Source organism: Papaver somniferum, chromosome 7 (assembly GCF_003573695.1).
Source record: "Papaver somniferum cultivar HN1 chromosome 7, ASM357369v1, whole genome shotgun sequence".
In the NCBI taxonomy this organism is placed as follows: Eukaryota; Viridiplantae; Streptophyta; class Magnoliopsida; order Ranunculales; family Papaveraceae; genus Papaver; species Papaver somniferum.
The window spans coordinates 222,235,115-222,260,209 of NC_039364.1; the positions used below are offsets into that span (position 1 = coordinate 222,235,115).

The 25,095-nt window shown below is 35.7% G+C and overlaps 1 protein-coding gene across 3 annotated transcripts; it reads left to right on the top strand.

Moving 5' to 3' along the window:
* The first annotated feature begins 8,371 nt into the window (after positions 1-8,371).
* LOC113299649 (cysteine-rich receptor-like protein kinase 10) lies at positions 8,372-11,553 on the top strand. 3 transcript variants are annotated; one of them, XM_026548717.1, is made up of 7 exons: positions 8,372-9,140; positions 9,584-9,712; positions 9,806-9,927; positions 10,031-10,241; positions 10,358-10,595; positions 10,674-10,824; positions 10,925-11,553. In XM_026548717.1, exons 1-7 carry the CDS (start codon positions 8,462-8,464, stop codon positions 11,255-11,257), a joined length of 1,863 nt encoding a protein of 620 aa, XP_026404502.1. In that variant the 5' UTR covers positions 8,372-8,461; the 3' UTR covers positions 11,258-11,553. The 3 variants fall into 3 exon arrangements, with proteins under 3 accessions (XP_026404502.1, XP_026404501.1, XP_026404503.1); XM_026548716.1 differs by having other exon boundaries at positions 8,373-9,221; XM_026548718.1 differs by lacking the exon at positions 8,372-9,140 and adding an exon at positions 9,332-9,459.
* The last annotated feature ends 13,542 nt before the right edge of the window (positions 11,554-25,095 follow it).

A 25,095-nucleotide genomic window follows, 5' to 3' on the forward strand; every position in this document is an offset into this window, starting at 1 on the left:
TGAAGGAGGAAGAAGAAGGAGATAATAATAATACAACCAATTATACTTTCTCTCTCTACAGAATGTATCCTCTCATAAAATGTGTCTCTCTTTCTGATTATTTTTCTCCTTTCTCTCTCTTGCGTTTCTCTTTATATAGGTGTTTACATAGTGGATGACAGCTAATGTACAGCTAATATTTCCTCTAATTTCGGATCTGGCTTGCGGTATTTTCGCAAGCTTACAAATGTAACATTCGCAACATTCCTAATTTTTGCAAGATCATCACACTTTTCTCATGTTTAAGTTGATGTCATTTGTTATGTCATTTCTGAAATCATCCTGCGATGTCTTCGCGATGTGTTGTTAATAATTTCGCAAGCATATTCTTCTGTGCGAGATTCTAATCCTACATCAACCTTATTCATCTTAACCATAACTAGATCAAATGACTCAAATGAAACTAGTTAAGAGTTGTTCAATTTTTTAGAAAACACAATTGAAATCAAATCGATTTGATTCACTTGAATCAATCATGAACATTATAGCTACGGTTTGCAAAGATTGCATCCTTTATGAATTAAATGTTTACGTCCATGAACCGACCGACTTGACAAAGTAACCAGCTTAAGTATGCGTACGGGTATGCGTACTTAAGCAACCGGTTTTGAGTTTGTTAAGTTTCCAAACTCAGCAGAAATTTTCGGTTCAAAAACTTCCGCCAGTATGTACGCATACTTAAGGTGACTAGTTAAGAATTTTTCCAAAACCAAACACACCAGAAATTCTCGGTTCGAGAACTTCCGCCAGTTGCGTACGGGTATGCATACTTAACATGTCTCCTTCACCAATTTCGCATACACACATATGCATACTCTTGGCTCCCGATTTAAGGACTTATATACTAATGTGCGAACACACTATATATGCTTATATCCAAAGATTGTTACATCATCAACTCTTTATTTCAATCATTGAAACATTCTTCTATAGTGACAATAGCCGTTTTCACACACTATTAGCATCAAAGCAATTTTCAAGATATTGAAATAATCATTGTCGAAACATTCCAAGCCTACATCAAATGATTGTATCACACAAACCATGTAAAATGTTACTCGGTAATTTTCTCATGATATAAGATGAACTTGGTCGAAGCGAAAGCTTACCAACACATATTTCGAGAAATATGTAAGTGAGATATACTCAGCTCGAAATTTCAAATGCGTATAGAGAAAACTATATCGTAACACGACTCATGTCCCAATATAGGAGATACTAGAAATAGACTTTCCAAGTGATAGATAATTTCAAGTCTCCACATACCTTTTGTCGAAGAAGTTCCAAAAGCTCCCCTTAGTAGTTCTTCGTCTTCAAGAGATGAACGTCGAGAGATTTAAGCTCAACTACACTATCTATGTCCTAGTCTGAGACATCTACAAATAGGCTAGAAATCAAGACTTATAGCTTTGATCACTAACATTGACAAACATGCTCGAGATAGAAACGCATACGAGTTTGACCGAGCAATGCTCTAACAACTTGCTACACACTATAGGCTATGACTGGTTATACCTCAATTCCCAACATAAGTTAAGGTAGGTTCTACCTTGTCCTCTTGTATTGGTGATCCAAATATATTCAATGAAGAACCGGACCAACACTCTCATAATTTCCATTTCGATTATTAATCAAGTTCATAAATATACTTCATTAAACCAATGTAATAATACATAGTTTTCTAGGATGATATCACGCCTATATCCTACACATAATCAAGTAACTAAATACATACATTATATTTATGTCGTATTTACGAAGTTCAAAAGATAAGCGTTATACTTCGTAATTCAATAAAATTTCTTGACACTTTGATCATAATGATATGATCACCAAGTCCACTAGAGTATTATATATACAGCTTCGCATGTTATATTTTCAATATAATACGACTTGAAAGATACGGTAGGAATGGAAACAAGATCAAGTCAATATTACTAACCTCAAGTGGAAGGATGATGTCTTCGTTGCAGTCATTACTTCTTCACATTCCTAGACTTTCTAGTCTAACCTAGACTTGTATGTCTCAACATTCCTATACTTGTATGTCTCAACATTCCTAGACTTTCTAGTCTAACCTAAACGAAGTTGACTCTAGTAAATAATCAAGCGACTCTAGATGAGTTTCGATACTAAAATATGACAACCAGACTTGACATACCAACGTTTGGTGGGTTCAACCGATCTATGCTCTAACAATCTCCCCCGTTGTCAATTTTAGTGACAAAACTCTATTATATATAGAGACAAACGAATTACAAAATAACTCATTTTTCGTACGCATGATTCCAAGTTTCAACAACACAATATCCTACATATATTCAAAAAATAAATGCCATTGTTGACATTTGAATAATAAAATATTTACTCCCCCTAAAGGAAATCTAGGTTAATATTCAATCCGAACATTTTTTTATTCCCCTTTTGTAGTATGAAATACTACACAACATGATGATATGTTTCCCCCCCTTAGTCTATGCTTTACTCTTTCGTTGGATATAACTTTTAAGCACATATTTCATTTCCTAATGATTAAAAATCACTTGTTTATTCTATATATTTCTTCCCCTTTTTGTCAAAAAAATGATAAAGAAACGAACAAACAAAAGACCAAACCGAAAGGATCTTACAAATCCAAAATACTTGTACAACCTATAAGAGTAAGCACGACACATGCCATTTTAGATAATCAATATTAAAACCGAAAATACAAAAGTAATCTAGCTTTAGTATATTATCAAGAAAATAATTGCCCAAAGCAATTTTCCCGAAGTCCGATAAATCAACTAGGATAACTTAGTTATTCACCGAACCGATTGTGTATGTACAATCGCTTGTTTCGATAAGACACAAATACAAATAGAATTAACTCCATTTCTCTTATCAGACTCTAATTATTCCATAAAATAACTTAGACTTTTCTATTTTAGAAAAGACAAACACTAGGTTAGTTAAATAATTTTCTTGTCAAGAATTTCGATTAGACTTGAAAAACCGAATCCTAAATTTGATAAGTCTAACTAAGATCAGAAATAACTTAGTTTCTCTTATCTGGAATCAAATGGACTAAACAAATGACCCTGTAAGTTTGTTAAGCAAAAACAATAGATATAAATCAAATTATTGACTTGTCATAGTTTTTCTTTAACGGAAACAATTGAAGAAAAGATAATCCAATGTAAGCACCGCAATTGCACCAAATTTCGTTAAGCAAAAACAATTGATACCAAAGAATAAAGAAGATACCAAATACAAGTCAATAAATTGACACAGTTTTTCTTAATTGAAAACAATTTAATCACAAAAATCTATCCATACATAATAATGGAACATATCAATTATACTGAATTTTTTTAAGCAAAAGTAAAATATATGCAATAACATCAAGCTTTTCTTAAACAGGAAAAACGATTAACTAACAAAAAAATCGGTACCTCGATTTCCGTATCCACTTCTCCCTAGAAAAATATATCATTTAAGTGCAAGTTCAATAAGAATTCTCCCCATGTTTGTTGTCATCCTCTCACAAGATCAAAAGAACAATAACAAGAGCAACCTTACCATAGAAAAATTGAATCGGTTTTAACTAATGCCTGCCAATCACAAAAGTTTAAACCCAAAATTCATATTTTATGCTAAACATAACTTATGTAAACATAAATTCATATCAACATATTGTGACTTTTCACACATGAGTTTTAATCGTATCAAGTTATGATCCTTTGATAAAGCCTACCTAAAAAGGCTAGATCTTAATCCCGCTAAATCAAAAATCCACACAAACCATAATCGAAATTTAGGTTTTAACAAAAAAGAAATTAATATCTCATAAACCAAGCACACATCAGACAGACAGACAGACTACAACCAGTCTTAACAAGTACATTGAAAAGAAGAGGCAATACTAAGATTGTTCACAAGACAGAATCACAATATAATACATATTAGGAGTAGAGATACTAATCTGAGTCTAAATCAGTATCTTCCTTAGATGCAATGTCTTGATACTTGTCAGAGATAGCATACAGTTCACCAGTAAGATTTGCATATTTGTCTATAGCATGATCAATTAGGTCAATGATATAGTCATTCTTCCTCTGCAGCCTTCTCTTCATTGTTTGAGTGTCTTCCTCTACTCTTATAGGAGGAGGAGAATTGTACACTTTCCTTCTCATCTTGTTAAGAATTTCTTCACCTGGCTTCCTTGGAAATTTCTCTCTGGAGTTTGGCCATACAATTCCAAAAGAGCTGCAGATTCTTGTAACTAAACATGCAAACCCAGGAGGTCTCCTACCACTTCTTCGAACTGTAATCATCTATCTAATTATTAGACCACAAAAATCAAAGTGTTTAATTCCTCTGACAAGATGATATATCAATTCGGTAACATCTTTTATCCATCTGGACTTGTGCATATTGCTAGGACAAAGATTTCCATAAGCCAGTTTTCCAAACACTTTGAGATGAAACTCAACATTATGGATAAGAAACGAATTACCTGACCATACTCCACCGATTACGGAAGAGATGGTGTTGTTGTCGACTCGATATCTCTGATCCGCACATGGTAAAAAAAAATGTTCATGTGAGGGTAGAGTATTGGTTCCGAGATAACCTGTTTGTTTACCTCAAAGGACTTTGTACCGATCATAGTACGGAAGCTGCACCCTTCAAAATTCATTTCATGCACATTGGCATAAAATAGCTTGAAAGGCGAGGGTACCCAAATATACCTCAAGCTAAAACTTTTCCTACCTATAAGTCCTTTCTCCGAAAGTGATTGTCCATGGACTGAGTCGAGACAATACAACTAATCGGTTCAAACTTCGTGTGATCGTCTATGGATACGATATCGAGACAATACAACAACGAAGTATGTTTACTTGATACAAAGGTTCGGACTTAACCAAACACAATAAGATTCCTTATCAAGTAAATAGGAATTAATGTTTGTGTAATTTACTTTAATTATAATAAAACAATTATAATGCTGAAATATAAAGTAAATGACACTGCAAGATTTTGTTAACGAGGAAACCGCAAATGCATAAAAACCCCGGGAACCTGTCCAGAATTGAATACTCTCAGGATTAAGCCGCTACACAAAATTAAACCTAACTTCGTATAGTTGAGACCAAGCAACTAAACCTATAGTTCACCTAGTTCCGTTGGTATTCTCACGCCTCCAACTTATGAATTAGTCACATACTTGGAAAAATTCCTTTGGTTCGTATTCCAAACAGTAAAGGAACAACAAATCTGTTTGGTATAAACTCTTTTCAACCAAGTGAATTGAGTTCGACTAAGGCTCTTCTGTTTATCTCTATAAACTCCTTCGCCAGGTTCTTAGATCTATCTTATGTTCAACTACCGGAGTAATTGTTAATATTTTTCAATCAATACTTTTAATCACAAAGAATTGCATTGATGCCGATCTACACAACTAATCAATCCAATCTACCACAAGGATAAACCGATTATAGTTGGATCCTCTTATGCCGAAACAAATATTGTGCATACCAAAGATTATGAACCCCAAATCAGAAATCTTCAATATCTTCTTTGTCTTCAAATCTTGTTAGATCTTCAATAAACACCTGCTCACAACAAATTGAATCTCTTGTGATCAATCACGCACATAACGGAGTCTGTTAACAATGAATTATCAGAAGATCGTCTTTAGCACTAACAACAGTCTAAAGATCATTGTCGAAACTTCGATCTAGTTTGAGTGAATCTTATATCAAAAGAGAATATTCTCAAGCATAAACAAACTAGGTGGAATCAAAGTTCAACCACCGTTAGTCAATCAAATCAATCGAAAACACAAGATAAACCGCAATTATCTAGTTTCCCACCAACGGTACTCGTAGAGATTCTCAATCCCAAAGAAGACTTTAAACTGAGCGGTCGTAAGAGATTTCGCTTAATTAGGTTACTCTCCTCTCCGAATAGGTGGATACACCAGTAACAACACAACCGATGAAGTTTGTTGTCACGAAGGATTAGTTTGCTAGAAATGCAAACTTCAAGTTCTTATAGACAAGGAAGTTTGGACACCAAGGAATTTCCAAAACCGAAAATATTCTCAAAGATATTCAATATATTCCAAATTCAGTTTCCATAATTCCTAAGCAATGTTGCACAAGTGAAGATAATATTATTAAGAAGATTGGTAGGAGCATGCCTACGATGTTACGTTTATGTAGGAAGAGTTGCGAGACTATTAGCCACATTACTTGGAATTGCAGCGCGGCCAAGAGAATTTGTGCATGGGCGGCTAGCATTTTTTATCTACAACCAAATGAAGATCTGGTAGCCTCTTACAAGGCTGCAAACGCAGCAGGATGATAAAGGATCTGCGGCTGGTTGGGAATTTCGCAATTGTCACGGAATTATGGGAGATGCATAATAAAGCTTATTTTAAAGATATGGCAGTCAAATGGCTTGGTTTTAAAGGCAGGGTTTATCAGGTAATTCGTGATAACTCTATTGGAATGAAAGGGCATATGTTTAATAACATGGAGGATTTGTGTATTTTGAATTATTTCAAGGTGCAACATAGATCGTGTAAAATTTTCATACCAATTGAGGTTATCTGGTCTCCTCCTAGACATAGTGAAATCATGATTGCTGTGATGGTGCTTCACTTGGAAATCCAGGCCAGGCTGGTGCTGGTGTTATTTTTCGTGATGCCAATGCAACAATACTTTTGCTCTTTGTGTTGGCCTTGGCTGGCAAACTAATTATTATGCGGAAGTGTGCGCTATTATTTATGGTTTGATGATGGACAAGACGTGGGACGTCAGGAATATTTGCGTTCAATCAGATTCGATGAGTTTCCTTGGCAGCTGGCTCAGAAGTGGAGGTTAGTGAAGAACGTCTATCATAATATACGTTATATTTATAGTTATACAGAAGCTAATTTTTCAACAGACATCTTGGCCAAGCAAGCATGTTTGCTGGCTGAGGATATTTATGAGTTTTGCGAAGGTAGGTCAGGTTTTATTCCGTTTGTGGAATGGCCTGTTGGCGAATTTTATTATCATTTCAAATAGGTTAGACTGATTGATGGCCACTTCGGCTAGCTCTTAGTCTGGCCTAAGTCCCTGTACAGTTTCTGTTTTTTTTACTTAATTTTATTGACCGAGTAAAAAAAAAGTCTTCTTTCTGTCGCTCATTTTCATCAATAGTGTCTTCTTTCTGTCGCTCATTTTTTCTATTCAAATAAAGTTGTCAGCGCATAATTTATAAAGGAAATACCAGCATTACTAAGTGTTGATACCATTTCATATAGTACAAAAAGATCTCGTCGATCCTGGTCGTTGGATCGATGAAATGATATCAACACTTAGTAATGCTGGTATCCCTTTATAAATCATGTGTCAGCCGTCTAGTTTTCAGCCACGAGATTAGATAAACATCATGACCCGAGCAATGAGGAAAAACACCTTAATAAGTATGATAAAAGGAATTAGCATCTGGGGCAATATGGGGGCATAGGAATCGTGTGCATCGAGGGAAGGTCACAGTGAAATGGATTGAAACAAAGGTCAACATATATAATCCAAGATGTGCACATCACACTAGAATTCAACCTTGGTTGTCAACGCGTTTTGATTTTTCAATACAAGTAAGAACGAGGAAAATAATTGTAAAATACTACTATAAAGGTTTTCAAAGTGTTGAACATCTGATATAGTGTGTTTGGCTCTATACTGAGGATTAGACTATAGACCCCGGTAAATTTACAGTCAAGTGAATTAGAGGGACTAGTTAGTTTTCTCTCATGAGGCCTTTTGAAGGTTGCTGATTCCATAAGAAATGAAAATATCAAAGTGCTTAGCCATGGTCCAAGGATCTCCGCAATAAAATAAATGACAGAACCTGGAAATAATTGTTGCATGCAAACTGTTGAAGAGTGGTAATGCCTTTCCAACATGACATGCACTCTTCTTTTGCCCAGAAAAGGGACTAAATATTCTTTCCGAGCATATTTCTACCAACCAGATCTTTGGTGCTCAGGACACAGGTATGTGGTAAATGGTTGGCCACTAAGCATGACTTGGCATGAGTAAGTCCATCTTCCTTGGAGGAAACTTGTCTTGCACATTCAATTATGCGATTCCTATAATAGGATCCCAGATTGATTTGAATCATGACTTAGCACCCAGATGAACCCTGAAATTACATTATTATATATACTTATCCTTTTAAATCATTGACTTTCATATCCTAATTAGCTCTCCATCTCTATCAACACAGCTCATCTCATTTTTACTAATTAATTAATTAAGCTAACCATTTGACAATGAGGCTTAGATTTAATAGAGAGCCTTATTCACCACACTAATTCATTTGGTTTGAAATCTTAATAAGAGTTTTCAAACTACTAGATCACCAGAAAAACAAGAAATCAAGAATGGGTGTTTGTTCGATACTGTTAATCATATTTGTAAACTACTACTTGGTCTACACATCTGCACAGCCAACCTTTCGTGAAGATTTCTGTTCAGGAGGTAATTACACTAATAGCAGTACTTATCAAACTAACCTTAATTTCCTTCTCTCGAACTCTCTCCCTTTATTCAACCGCGAAGGCACCAACAATAATTATCGAAGTTCTTCCATTGGATCCGGTTCCGATACCGTTCACGGATCTTGCCAGTGCAGAGGTGATCTTACAATGAATGAATGCCAAGTTTGTTTTGATGCAGCAACTCGAGACGTTATACAGAAGATAAGATGTCCATATTCTAAACAAGCAATTATATGGTATGATGAATGTGTTTTTAGATACTCCGATGAATCATATTACTCAATTTTGGAAGACGAACCAGTATTTTACATGATAAATCGGTCTACAGTTACTACTGGTACTGGTGAGTTTGATAAGATCTTAGCAGGGCTAATGAATAACTTAGTGAATGATCTCGGTTCTTCTTCTATCAACAACTTCGCAGTTGGAAAAGCCAAGTTTACGGCATCTACACAGATATATGGATTAGTACAGTGTGCTCCAGATATAGTACCAAGTGATTGCAATAAATGCCTTGGTCGGATTGTTGGGAATTTATCAACATGTTGTGATATGCAAACAGGTGCAAGAGTTTTTAATCCAAGTTGTAATTTCAGATATGAAACATATCCTTTCTATAATTCAACTACCGCAGCACCAAATTGTAAGTTAAGCCGATTGAATCCGCTACTTTCATATCTGATGCAGAAAGAATGTTTTGTTTGTTCTCAGATAAGCTGATTGAATCCACTACTTTCATAATTTTCATTTCATACTGGAACGACCGTAGAAGATCACAGAATATTTGAGAATCAGTAAAACGAAACTTAGTTGTCAATTCTTTCTATTTTCATTTTTTTTTAAATATTCGGGGCAGTTGTCGCATATCCATCGCATGTTAGGTGAGAGTCTAAAACAAATAAAGTGGTTTGACTTTGGTCAACTACAAGCTTGATCGGGATATATCCATTTCCACTCTGTATGACCGTTTAAATAGTAACATGTTTTTTACATGTATTCATGCAGCAAAGAGAAAGAATTCGCAGAAAGTTGCTATCATTATAGTTGTTCCTTCGATTATTGTTGTACTATCCGCAATAGCATTATGGTACTTGTGCTCGCGAAGAACAACAAAGGAAACGGAGCGTATCGATGGTGAGTGCCTAGAACTACAATTCCAAAAGACACATTTAGTTGTAGTAATTATAAGAGCCTCATTTGCTGATCTAGTTGATGTCTCTGCTGCAGAAATTTATGGGATTCAGAGTGTTGAATCCTTCAGATTCCACATTAGTACAATAAGAGCTGCCACTAATAATTTCTCTAACGCAAATAAGCTTGGGGAAGGCGGTTTTGGTTCTGTATACAAGGTATTACAAACAAAAATAGCGCGAATGTAAATGAAATTTCTTGTTGATATTGGATTTTTCAGTGGTCAAATTTTCAACTCTACATTCTGCCTCTTTTGATCAGGGTACACTTGCAGATGCACAAGAGATAGCTGTAAAGAGGCTCTCTAGAAAATCAGGTCAGGGCGAAGCAGAATTTAAGAATGAGGTTGTGTTACTCGTAAGACTGCAACACAAGAATCTTGTGAGGCTTCTAGGTTTCTGCTTAGATGCAGAAGAACGACTACTCATCTATAACTTCATGCCGAATTCAAGCCTTGACAGGATTATATTTGGTGTGCATCCTATGCTCGTCTCTCCGTTCCTGCACTTAGGGTTCCTTTGGTTTCTTTGAGTGTTTAAAAATAGTTTCTTAATTAATATCTCACCATTGGCTTGAATAAATTTCTAGATTCGGTTAAACGTACATGTTTGGATTGGGGAAAACGGTACAACATTATAGGAGGCATTGCAAGAGGGGTTCTTTATCTGCACGAAGATTCTCGACTTAAGATTATTCATCGTGATCTCAAAGCCAGCAATATATTATTAGATGTAGACATGAACCCCAAAGTTTCAGATTTTGGAATGGCTAGACTTTTTGCAGTGGACCAAACTCAAGCCATGACAACCAGAATTGTTGGAACATAGTAAGTGTTCATACTGGAACCACATCAGTCCTCCCCATTTGTAGCCTAACTGTTGACTACTTACTTTTCGTATTGCAGTGGATATATGGCCCCAGAGTATGCGATGCATGGGCAGTTCTCTGATAAATCAGATGTGTTTAGTTTCGGTGTCTTAGTTCTAGAGATTCTTAGCGGGAAAAAGAACAACTCTTTCAACGAATCAGAGGTTTCCGGAGACCTTGTCAGCCATGTAAGTTTGATAAGTTTAACTTCATCTATTTCAAAAACTTACAGGTTAAAAAATGTTAAGACTAGTTTCGAATGTAAGCATTTGTGGAAAATTGTTGCAGGCATGGAGACACTGGAAAAAAGGGACAGCTTTAGACTTGTTAGATTCGGTTCTGAAGGACAGTTATTCAGAAAGTGAAGTAATGAGATGCATCCACATTGGATTATTATGCGTTCAGGAAAATGCAGCAGACCGCCCAACAATGGCGTCAATTGTTTTAATGCTCAACAACTACTCTACTAGTCTACCAGTACCTTTGGTACCAGCTTTCTTTGTTCCTGCAGAGGAATATAGAATTATATTTAGAGAGAGTAAAGACCTGCCAAGTGTTTCGACGAGTAAATCAGGAGATAGTGTTGATGAAGCTTCGCTTACTGAATTACATCCCCGGTGATAATGACATTATGAAGGTACATTTCAAAGTATACAACATATTGGTTAGTTGTTATATAACTACATAAATTTGTCCACAAGTTATTAAATGGGATTAAGACTAAATAGTGATTTTGTTCACATGTACTCCATATACGAGCAAACAAATGCTTCATTTGATAGTCGTCCGTCTCTCAGTCCCCGGCAATGCATGGAATTTTCTGTAAACATAATTCGTTTGGGCCTTTAAAGCAAGGCTTTGGTGCAACAGAGCCCAAATTTGCACCAAAAATTCTTTTATAAAACATGTCTTATGTAGATTCGTTTGAAGATAACTTGTCAGCATAGGGGCCAGCAGTCGTAAATTTGACAGTACTATGATCATTTTAAATAGATTCATGTGTGGTCCCAGTAATATCCAAAGTCTTAAATAGCCACAACTAAAATTTTGTGTCCAGAGGACGGGTGGTTCTCATGTTCCCTCTCATACGGGAATTTGGGATTGGGATCATGAGAGTTTAGAATATATCACCATTGTTGGATAGCAATCATATAACGTTCTTTAAGAATGTTTTAATGATTGAAATGAGAGTTTAGAATATATAATCATTGTTGGATATAAACATTATGTGATAATTCATACGTGTGTAAGTCCTAACCAATATGTTGTAAATCCTTTATTCTAGAATTTGCATGGTTTAATATTCATGGGATATTTCAATGCAATATCATAAGGTCAGAAAATATTTGGTGGTTTACATGTGATGAATTTCAATATTGCTTATCTGAATTTCTTGATCCAGCATAACCATCTTATGATTTAGATTTTAATGGTCCTCCGTATATATGGATTAAGCATTGGCATGTTCCAGTCTAGACTCTTTAATTTCATGGAAGTCTGGACAATTTTCAGCTAAATTTTCTGAGCTATATATATATATATAAAAGGACATTTTTACCAGATTACAGGAACTAGATGCATTAGGATTCTCACCTTTTTGAAGTTCTAAACTGCCTGGCCTTGTAATTACATATGCCATTTTTCATTGATTACAAAATTATACTCTATCCTATGAACCCCAGTTTTATTGGCAGTTTTCCTAGGTTCTCTAATGGACTCCTATTGCTGAGTTTTCTCGGCAACTTCATGCAGAAAGGCCCACGATGCTTCGGAACTTTTATCAGTAAACTCACCATTACACATAGACTCAACCATGGTTTGAGTGGAGAAATCCAACCCTTTATAAATAATTATTGATAATCTCCACTGTTCGAATGGGGACACTGAAGTAACAAATCATTAAATCGTTCTAGGTATTTGGACAATGTTTTACCATCCAATTGCACAAAACTATTTATACTCTGACGAATGTTGGTTGTTTGTGATTCGGGAAGAACTTTTTGAAGAATTATTTCGTAAGTTCATCCCATGATCTAATGGACTGAGGTCGCAAAGCATATAGTTTAGCTTTCTCCTTCAACGAGAAGGGAAACAAATGCAGTTTCAGGGACTCTTTTGTCATTTGATTGAACTTCATAGTCCCACTGAAAAAGCGGGGCTATAACAACCACACCAAATAATTCGTTCGGCAATCTGTACGGACTAACTCCAACATAATTCCAAGAGCACCAGCTTATAAAACGAGCGAAATCAAGAAATATATCAAAGAGTTATATCTCAATTACTCAATACAATCTGCAATCGAACAGGTAGAAATCTGTGAGCCCGATTGATACGAGAAATAACTTGAACTGTACCAAAGACCAATGCCCAAGTGCCAATCAATTATTATCCAACAATCAAGGTCGGATTTACCAATTGATTGAACTGCGCACAACCTATGATATTTCAATTATATAAACAAATATAATGCGAAAAATAAATAACACAGACACCAGAAGTTTTGTTAAAAAGGAAATCCTTACGCCTCTTGAACCACGCCGGATTCTGCGCACTTGATTCTCTTAGCTGATCTCACCCAAAACTAAGAGTTGCTACGACCCAAAGTCGAAGACTTATAAACAAATCTGTCTCCCACAGATAAGTCTATTCTGATAGATAAATATGTCTCCCACAGAAGTACCTATGAATTTTTTGTTCCGTCTTTTGATAAATCAAAGTGAATAGAAACCAATGATAATCCGGTCTTATACTCCCGAAGAGCAGCCTAGAAATATCAATCACCTCACAATAACTTAACTATATGGTAGTATAAGAAGTTATTGTGGAATCACAAAGAATGAGAGGAAGAGCTTTGTGATTACTTTTTATATCTTACATATCGAAGATAAATATCGAGTTAATCTTAGAGAATATAGTACTCAATACGATAGGACAAGTAAGATCAGATCACGCAACTACAGAGAAAATAGTTGGGTCTGGCTTCATGAATCCCAAATGAAGTCTTCAAGTCGTTAACCTATAATGGTTTTGGAAAAAATCTATATTAAAGGAGAATCAGCTTTATTAGTCGCAACTATGACACATGAAAGTGTGGGGATTAGGTTTTCCAGTTGCTAGGGTTCTCCCATATATAGTCTTTCAAATCAGGGTTTGCTTTCAATAAAAGCTAAGATATCTTAATAACAAAGCATTCAATATTCACCATTAGATGAAAACCTGATTTAATATTCAAGCTAAGTTTACTTAAAACCAAAGCAATATATCTCCACCATTAGATGGTCTTATCTTGTAACACCCAAATGAAATATACTTTCATTTAGATATGGGTAACCGTACTTAAACATTTATATTGAGTTGGCTCAATAATAGTTAACCGAAGTTAGCCATATGAACACTTTTGTCTTAATCTCATTCATCTAACACTTCTAAATAAACTATGATAATCAATAAAAAATGAAATATAATCAAATGAATCTGATTGTGTTTCAAATAGATTTGTTCAATTGTTCACTATTTCACAAAAATAAATATAAACCAATTGAATCAAAATTGGATTGATTCATGAGAATCAATTCATGAACATAAAGCCAATGTGTGCAAAGATTGCATTCCTTAATTCATAAATGTATTTGTTCATGAGTACGAAAAATACTTAACCGACTTTACAACTTTAACCACTAAGTTTGCAAACGGGTACGCAAACCATAGCTTCCGGACTTTGGTCTTGTCTAGAAGTTTGCAAACTGGTATGCATACTGCTGTGCCGGACCCTAACTCATGTAGAACCATTCGCATACTGGTATGCAAACTTGGTTCCCGGACTTTAACAGTTAAAACCGTTCGCATACTGGTATGCGAACAAGGTTTCCGGATCTGGATCATACCACAACAGTTTGCATACTGGTATGCATACTGTGTTGTATCCAGACAAAGGTTAATTTTTTTTTTCTAAACTCCCATTTCAATCATTGAAACATCCTTAGAAGACGACAATAACTGTCTCACACAAACTATAAGCTTAAAAGTAATTTTCAAGTGATTGAATGATCAATATGAAACTTTCCGAGTCAACATCAAATGATTGTCTCACACAAATCATGTAAGATGTTTCAAGGCGATTTTCACATGATTATCTTTTGACTTATTATGTGGTTTCCAACAAATAAATTGTTTCCAACTAAACTCGTCAATAATATGATGAACGTAGATAAAGCAAAAATCTTCCAACACATAGTTCAAGAAATAGATAACCGAGTTAAACTCAGCTTGAAATATCAAATGTATATAATATTAAATTCTATATAGCTATACGACTTAGTCTCATTAGGAGATATAATAGAATAGACTTCCGAGTGATGGATAATTTTTAGTCTCCACATACCTTTTGTTGATGAAGTTCCTCCAAGCTCTCCTCAGTAGATCTTCGTCTTCAATTGATGGACGTCGTGAAGTTTAAATCTCAGCTACACATTCTATCAACATCCTAAACATAGCTATAAGTAGACTAGAAATCAAGACTTATAGTTTTGATCAACTAAACTTGACAAACAAGCTTGAGATAGCAACGCTTGCGAGTTCGACCAAGCAATGCTCTAACAATCTTCCCCTTTGTCAATTTTAGTGACAAAACTATCAATACATATGTATTACAAAATAAATAAACTTTGTATCTTCCCATCCATTATGCTTGATTTCTTTGGTTCTTCAATATTCCTTGAATTCTTCGCCACTCCAAGTACTCCAATGATTCTGAACGTGTTCAACTCAGCATCATTGTTGTTGAAGATCCATAGCCATAACAAGAAGAAAACATATGAAAAGCATTTGTTCTCAATTATTGTTATACAGTGTTATAGTATTATTACACAACATCAAAGTCCAATTGTATCACAACTTTGACAATAATACTACGGTGATATGTATCACTCCCTCTACATAATGATCCGTAAACCATATGTATGTAGTGTGAACTACCAAATAATTCTCCCCATTTTTGTCAATATAAATTGGCAAAGGTATGAAAATTGTGGGATCATAATGAAATTTTCAAAGAGATAATTCATGACTAAAATACAACATATCAACTTTGTTTAGATGAAATCACATAGACGAAACTAAATGCATTCATCAAGGAGTTTATAAAGATACAAGATAACTCCTATAATATTCCACAATCGCACTCCCCACAAAGATTTGTAAATTAAGCACAAGTTAAATTAAGAACTCTGCCCCATAAAATGTCATTCCCGAAAAAACAACAAGAGTGACCTTACTTTTACAAGAAAAGAAAGATTTCTTTGGACATTAACAAATTACATGAAATATGAATTTGTATCCAGAAAACTCGAATAAATTAATCACAAGAAGACCTTATAGATTAATTTAGTCGGAAATGCTCAACATAAGAAAACTTACGGAGCCATATAGTACTTTCACCAAAAAGTGGATCAGGAATATAAATACTGCGGAATATTCAAAAGTTCATTATATGTTTTATCAATATTTGCATAAAGACATAATAGACTTAACTTTTGACATATGAGATAATCATAGTTCACGGACGTAAACACACATAGCCCATTTTTTGCAACATATAGAACCAATAAAGATTAATACTGCAAAATCATCTTCCAAATAACTTAGAATTTAAATAAATAAATCTAAAACATTGCAAGATGAAAATCGTTGGTAATAGCTATGTGAAATCATAATATTTGTTATTCCAAACCCTGTTTATCCTTATTAAACACAAGAATAAATTCTCATAAGAAGTTTCCTAGAAAACAAAACGAAGAGACAAATTTGTAAGAAACAAACTTGTAAAGAACATATAAGATGATTTGCCCTTAGAAGGTAGAATCAATCTTTTTCGCATGGATTTACACCAAGAATGGCTACCAAAGGCGTATAAAAAGATTTTCTTAACAAAGAAAAAAATACAAAGTCATTAACGACCATGCACCGAAATTCACATAAGAGGAATGTGAACATTCAAGAATCTAAGAGTAATGCGTACTACTGCCCATTCTTGAACTTTGTTCTTTACGAGTCACTAAAAAAATTCTTAAAAAAGATAAAAATGATATTAGAAGAGACGTACTCTAAGAATCCAAGTTCCCAAGTCCAAGAGAAGTTGTACAAGTGCAACGAAACGGAGCAAAACACTCAAAAAAAGACGGGACAAAAACCAACCTTAACTCATCCAAATTCCGGATTTCTCATCACCATTTTGAAAAAAATTCAAAGAGGAAGAGAATGCAAAAAGAATGAGGTAGATGACCTGTACAAGTGCTTCTGAGTTCGGACGAAGATGTTACGTCCAAAAAAAGTTTACCGAATATCAACGTCTACAGGCCAGTTCGCAAACAGATTTGATGACCTGTACATGTTTGCAAACCAGTATGCGAACTGGAGTCCCTGGATTTCAATTTAAATTATGGTATGCATACCTGGTATGAGTACCATGAAGGCCAAACATCCCGAACTACTCTTTTCAAACTTAAACATTTAAGAACCTTAAACACAAATCAAGTTAGGTAGACATGAACATACACAAGGTACGTGGATCATTATAAGTACTTTAAGCAAATAATAAAATCATAAATCTTTCTCAAGTTTAGAGACATACCTTTTTAGAAGAATCCAATAGAATTCTACAACGTTACCAAAAATTCAAAATCTTGTCTAACATAATATGTGAGCCCCTAATTCTTGTGCTTCCCTCACCGTATACATAACATGGCATTTCTTGGTGAGGATTCACTCTTAACACAATCAAGTTGTGTCGAGATGAACAAAGTCTTTCTCACCACAGGTGCCAGAAACCGGATTTTCCGCAACCATGGATTTTTCACAATATATAGTTTTTGGCTTATTTTGCTTCTTCTTCCACCGAATCTTGTGTTCCACTTTTGAATTATCATGAAAGATATCACTTTTAGAACCTTTCATATTCAAAATCATTTTTCCAAAGAACCTTTTAACTTCCAACATCATGGATACTGCTTTCTCCATGGTCATGGAATTTTCTTGGAGATCATTCCTTTTAACACTGAAAGCACCATTGACTTTCTTTGGTACCCACTTCTGAGTGCATTTAGGAACAATCGAAACCGTCTTCCCATTACTCTCTTCTAGATTTCTCAAAAGAGAATTGGATTGACTATTCTTTTGCAAGTTAGTCTTTCTCCAATTGGGAGCATCGGATCTCGTCTTCGTCTTTACAAAGTTATCCTTTTGATAATTATCACAATTGTGAAAAGGCTTTGTATAACGTTTATAGGAAAATCTAGGTGTATCACAACACTGATTCCTTTTCATAAAGGTTGGATAGTTACAACCTGTAATGTTAAGGGGATTAGCCTTAACATATGATCTTGGTTTCACAACTTATTGTGATGTCCAAACAAGAACATCATGAAGTTTGTCATTCCTTATACGAATACGACATCTCTTTTCTAGGTGACCTTTATTTCCATAATAATGCCAAATATAAGGAATGTTCTTACCCAGATTCGTATAAGGTTGATATACTTTGCTCTATCGAACCTTAACTGTCGATGAAGGTATTTCACTTTTGCCATCAGTAGAAACCTTTTGTTCAGAAGAATCATTAGCCTTGAAAAATTCTTGTAGCATATATTCCCTTATATCCCAATCATCGTGTATCACGATGATTTTTACTTTCTCCAAGCATTGTGGTTAATTTGCTTGAACTAGTATTGAACTTTTTCAAGTCATCTTCCAACATCTTGATTTTATCAAGAGCAGCAGTTAAATTAGCCTAAAGGCATTTTTCTCGAGCGAGATAAGCGCCTTCTCTGTTATCAAAACTTGTTTGCTGGGAGTTACTCCTTGCTTCAGTTGCTGCAAGTTTTCTTCCAACTTACAGAAATCTCTACGAAGATTATCAAATTCAAATGATTTTTTGCTTAGGTCATTCTCACGATCTTTAAGGATCGAATCGTTACTAGAATTACATATATAAAGACCTTGATAAATTCTTCTCAATTTCTTTTTTTTGCGACAGATATTGGTCAGAAAAGGTGTGACATGAGAAGTTTTCATCTTCTTCTTCTTTTACACCGAATCCAAAAGCTTAACATTCTCTGAGACTTCCTCATCAACATCTTTATAAATATCTGAGTCACCTTCGTCAGAAGTTCATCCAAACTGTTCTTCTAGGCGTGTTTCCCAGTTATCAATAGTTTATCCATCAAGAGAATGTTTAGACATTGACGTAGACGTGACAGTTCTCTCAGGTGAATCCAGGCTTTGAAAATCATCTGGTAATTTCTGGATTGGTACGTTATTAGAGATAGACTCGTCCATAATAATTAGATTACTACAAACACATACTTATGAGGTCTTAGCGTGTTTTCCTGCGCTGATACCAATTGAAAAAGCGGGGGTACAATAAGCACACCCATAATTCAATCGGAAATCTGTATGGACTAACTCTAATATAATTCCAAGAGCACCAGCTTATAAAGAGAGCTCAATCAAGAAATATATCAAAGAATTATATCTGAATTTCTCGATACAATCTGCAATCGAACATATAGAAATCCGTGAGCCCGATTGATATGAGAAATAACTTGGACGGTACCAAAGACCAATGCCCAAATGCCAATGAATTACAATCCAACAATCAAGGTCGTATTTACCAATTGATTGAACTACGCACAACCTGTGATATTTCGATTATATAAACAAATATAATACAAAAAAGAAACAACACAGACACCAGAAGTTTTGTTAACGAGGAAACGCAACTGCAGAAAAACCTCGGGACCTAGTCCAGATTTGAACATCATACTGTATTAAGCCACTACAGACACTAGCCTACTAAAAGTTAACTTCGAACTGGAATGTAGTTGATCCCTAACCAAGTCTCATATCGATTAAGGTACAGTCGCGTTCCTTACCCCTCTTGAACCACGCCGGATTCTGCGCACTTGATTACCTTAGCTGATCTCACCCACAACTAAGAGTTTCTACGATAGTCGAAGACTTATAAACAAATTTGTTTCCCACGGAAGTACCTATGAAGTTTTTGTTTCTTCTTTTGATAAATCAAGGTGAACAGGAACCAAATGATAATCCGGTCTTATACTCCCGAAGAGCAGCCTAAAAATATCAATCACCTCACAATAACTTAATTATATGGTAATAAAAGTGTTAGAGCATAGCTCGGTCGACCTCGCATGCGTTGCTATCTCAAGCATGTTTGTCAGTGTTAGTGATCAAAACTATGAGTCTTGATTTCTAGCCTACATAGCTAAGTCTCGGACTAGGAAAGAAAAGTATAGTTGAGCTCAAGGACTTCATGGAGATTCATCATACAAGGATGAAGATCTACTCTAGGAACTGTGGAACTTCATCAACAAAAAGGTATATGGAGACTTGAACTTATCTATCACTCAAAAGTCTATCTCTTCTATCTCCTACTTCTTATGAGACAAAAGTCGTATGCTATATAGACTAGATCATACACATTTGATATTTCGAGCTGAGTATATCTCGCTGATAGACACATTTTTGTGTCTACTTTGTCCTCAATGTCCGTATTGTTGGAACTCTATTTTTGTACTAATATTGTGTTTTTATGTATTTTTAGGAAATAAACATTTTTGGAAAATTCGGCTCGAAAAGTTGCCCGGGGCACCCTTGAAGGACAATTGTTATTCGGACTCTCAATATCGGTTAAGGGGCACCTCAGTGGACACCTGCTATTCGCACCCCAGTACAGGATAGGGGGACACCCTTTCTTCTTCGTTTGAAAATTGTTTTTTGGCGGGAAATGAAATTCTCAACTGGCAGAAGTTTGATCACAAAAATGAAGGGGTTACAGGTCGATTCAATGGCTGAAATTTGATAGAGAGATGTGATATAGGTTAAGGAACACATTCTGGGCAGTGGGTTCGATCGGAATTGGCTGGAAAACGCGTGATGATTCACACACCCAAAACAGAGCACGTGTACTGTAACACGAGCAAAATTGAAGTTCTTGTGTGCATGGAGGAGTTCTACTAGCGTTGAAAGAGTGCTGAGACGTGGAGAAGGCTAACTAGAGCGTTCAGGATCAAATCTAACGTGTGTAGAAGCCAAAAATGGAAATTATTGTTAAATATGGCAGCGAGCAATGACGGGATTAATGGGAGATTATACGGTGTTATGGTCGGATATTTTTGTTCTAAAACACTATAAATACAAGGCTAAAGAGTTTAGCAAGTTTGCAGAGTCATTGGGAGAGAGTTAGAGCCGAGAGAATCAAAAGAAGAGGTCCACAGGCGAAGAAGTTCTGCTGCTGCTCAGCCAAGAACACGAAGAACATTGTACAGTCCAGGAGAGTCGTTGACTAGTGTCGCATATTTGCGACAATTCTCAGTTCCTTTCCCGCGACTTCGGTGTTGTGCTTACAGCACTTTTAAAGTGCCGTTGTTCCCTGACGCTTTCTGTGGGTCGCAAAGAACGGTCTTAAAACGTTTTCTTCTTATTTCATCATTTGTAATCAACTTGTGAGCATTAATAAAATCTTTTGAGTATTTTTCCAACATGATGAGAGGCTAAATTCTTGGTGATTGAGGCAATGGAGGACCTATTCACTCATGTTTGATTGGTAATATTTTTATTCATAATTTCTTTAATTATTTACTTTATTTAATTCACTTGGATAAATATAAAAAAAAGGATAAAATGGTTTTCTTAATTAGTTGTGAATCAGTTTGATGTTTTATGCTTAGAATAATTCTTTGATAAATCATGCTTAAGGATTACAACTTAATATTTGGACACCTTTTAAATTAAAAAGTGATTTAATAAGAAAAAGAGCTTAATAATAATTTCTGAAATATTATTTATAACCAATCAACTTGAAGTGGTAGTGAATCCTGAGCCTTAATCCTTCTAAAATCTTGACATTACTATTAATTTCCTTCTTTTATTTATTTGCTTAAATCTAAAAAAAAAAAGAGTTACCTTCACAAGTTCGGAAAGAACCCATCTTTTACCACAATCTACAAAAACATTTGAAAATACATCAAATTTTTGGCGCCGCCGACGCGGACCTGTGCTTAGGTAGAATTTTTTTTTTTTTTAGGTTTATTATTATTATTATTATTATTTTAGATTTGTTTGTTCCTTTTTACGTTTCTTTTTGTCTTTATTTTGCAGGTTCAAAGTGAAAACTAAGGACTTGGAGAGGAAAAAGCCTAAAGCGAAAAGCGAAAAGAGAAGAAAAGAGGACAATTTTAGGATCTAATTTTTAATTCTTTTAGAATGTGTGAGGAAAACTGTAATTTTATTTTATTTTTTATTTTTGAACTTTAAATTAGACTGGACATTTGGACTTTAATTTTTAAACCCTACGGAAGGGTACCCTTAAATACAAACTGTGTGTAGGGAAGGACAGTGATTACAATATCACCTCGGCCCCTCGGGTTCGCACACGGCATAAGAGTCGTGGCCCGAGTCGACGACAACGGTTCATCCCCCGTCTGGTACGGGAGGTAAGTCCAATCGAAACACTCGCGAATCCCCTGCAAGCGAGTTACTGTACTCCTTAAGGTTCTAATTGTTTGAGGACGAACCGGACTGTCTTTATTTTCCTAGTAAAGGGAAAGGCCTGGCCTAAACAAGATAAGGGTTCGGATTTAATCACCACTCCCTTCTTGCCCGCTTTAGGAGAACAAAACCTAACGCGAACCCAATCTTTAAAATTTGATTAGAAAGAGACCTATAGGGTATCGAGCTTGTTAGGAAAAAATTTCGAAGGATATTGGTTATTCTTTTAGCATACTTCGAAGTTCATGACGGTTTCTGTGAGTTGAATGCGTGACTGTGCCTCCTTGTACTGCGGTGAGGCCTTGGGTATCAAATCTCCACTGAGCTTCCCTCGCCTCAATTCAACTTACTTTGACTCGGATTGATTCCATAGGGGTTTGCTTAAATTGTAACGAATTCCCTTTCGAAAAATAGAAGCTGGTCTAGAAACAATCTAAGTGAGCCATCATGCTTGTTGTTTGCTAGAAATCTCTAGGTTTGCTGTGGTAAAGTCGAGTCAGCCTGCTGTGTGATTGCTAGAACCTTCCTGTTAGGATTTTTATTTCTTTTTGATTTTTTTTAGTGTATGCCCGATTTTGTTAATAGGGCTTGGAAAAGAGATACTCTAGGTCGATTGATTAGCGAAAAACCTAGTAGTTCTTCTGATATAAGCAGGGAGCTCGAAGATTGTTCTTTTGAGAGCCCTGTTTATGGCAACTTAAGTTTTGAGAATTTATCTGTAAGTGACAAAAGTACCCCTAGTACTCCAGTTGTTCCAACGATGGCAACTTTGAAAGATTACATGTTCCCAACTAGGACCAACCGAGCTTCTTGCATTAAATTGCCAGCCACTACGGCTAATTTTGAGATAAAACCTAGTATTCTCCAGATGATCCCTATATTCTAAGGAAAAGATGATGAGAACCCTTATTTCCATATTAGGGACTTTGAGGAAATTTGTGGGACAATTAGAATAAAAGACCTTACTGATGAAGTCTTGAAACTTAAGATGTTTTCCTTTTCCTTGAGAGATAAAGCCAAGACCTGGCTGAACAACCTACCATCTGAATCCATAGAAACATGGCAGGAACTTATCGCTACCTTCTATATGAAGTTCTACCCTAAGCATAAAACTGCAACTATTAGGCAGAAAATTAGTGCTAGTGTGCAACAAGAGGGAGAATCTCTTTATAGATTTTTAGAGAGATTCAATGATCTCCTATCTCAGTGTCCTCATCATGGATTTGATAAGATGAAACTAGTAAAAATTATTTATGATGGTTTAGACTATTCGACCAAAGCCTTGGTTGAGTTTATGTGCGCTGGTGAGTTCACTAGTAAAAATGTTGATGATGCTTTTACCTTCTTAGAAGTTATCGCTGAAAAATCCCAACAGTGGGAATCTTGTGTTGAACCCCCTAAAAACTCTTGGTCAATAAAAGTAGCACCAATATGGTAGATACGAGTTTTGCATCTGATTTTAAGTTTGCTCTAGAAGGTTAGAGGCTTTGGAAATGGGTCAGTCTAAAAATAGGTCCCTTGTTGAACCTAATAAAGCCTCTCAAGTCTCTAGTTGTGGAATAGAGCCCGATAATTCATTTTGGGAAGGTCAGGTTAGTGAAGAGCAAGCTCATGCTGTCTATAACAATGCTAGTTTTGAGAATCGTCAGAAGTTTGACCCCTACTCAGAGACCTACAACCCTGGTTGGAGAAACCATCCTAATTTCTCTTGGTCTAAGGGCCAGAATCAAGGCCAGTCTAGTAATTCTCAGCCTCCCCCAGGTTTTGGTTATACTAAGAACTCTTCAGGACATACCCAGAACCCATCTGAGAATAGAATAACTATCTTAGAGGAAACCCTTAGTATATTAAGGAAGAGCCAGGAAATGCTATCACAAAGCCAGGAAATGTTAGTAAAAAGCCAGGGTAATTTTCAAGAGGAAACCAAACAGAATTTTAAGAATAGTGCCCAGTCTTTTGCTAAATTAGAACTCCAAGTCGGCCAAATAGCTAAGTATATTAATGAGAGAGAGGAAGGAAGGTTCCCTAGTCATACTGATCCTAACCCTAGAGGAGAGAAATCGTACAGTCATGTTAACTCTGTTACGACCCTTAGGAGTGGAAGGAGAGTTGATAATAAGGTCGACATACCTGAAAGTGAACATGTTGTAGTTCACCCGTCTGAACCAGAGAATGAAGAGACTGATAGAGTCTCTAAAGAGACCAATGAGGGTCATGTTGAGTCTGATTTTGTTCCCAGAGCCCCGTTCCCCCAACTGCTAGTTCCGACTAAGAGGGAGTCCAACTTTAATGATATATTGGAGGTTTTTAAGCAGGTTAATATCAACCTTCCATTATTAGATGCAATTAGGCAGATTCCCTCTTATGCCAAGTTCCTTAAGGACTTGTGTACGCGAAAGCGTAAGCTCAGTGTCCAGAAGAAAACCTTCATAGCTAGTCACGTGAGTTCTATTATTCATAATACCACTACTCCTAAGTATAAAGACCCAGGGTCCCCTACCATTGCTTGTACAATAGGTAAGTACCGTGTTGAGAAAGCGTTGCTTGACTTAGGAGCCAGTGTGAACTTATTGCCATACCATGTGTACCTTAAGCTAGGACTTGGTGAGATGAAACCTACACAGATGACACTTCAGTTAGCTGATAGGTCCGTTAAAATTCCTCGTGGCGTGATCGAGGATGTTCTCATAGAGGTCGACAAGTTTATATATCCGGTGGATTTTGTTATCCTAGATACCCAACCTATCCCTGACCCATAGAACCAAATACCAGTGATTTTAGGTCGCCCGTTTTTAGCTACATCCAATGCGATCATTAACTGTCGAAATGGTATTATGAATTTGTCTTTTGGTAATATGACTATTGAGCTGAACATTTTTAATATTAGTAAG

Coding starts and splice junctions, on each gene's coding strand:
- LOC113299649 (XM_026548716.1), top strand. CDS start 8,462: ATGGGTGTTTGTTCGATACTGTTAATCATATTTGTAAACTACTACTTG. Junction 9,928..10,030: donor GTTTTGGTTCTGTATACAAG/GTATTACAAACA, acceptor TCTTTTGATCAG/GGTACACTTGCAGATGCACA. Junction 10,825..10,924: donor CCGGAGACCTTGTCAGCCAT/GTAAGTTTGATA, acceptor AAATTGTTGCAG/GCATGGAGACACTGGAAAAA.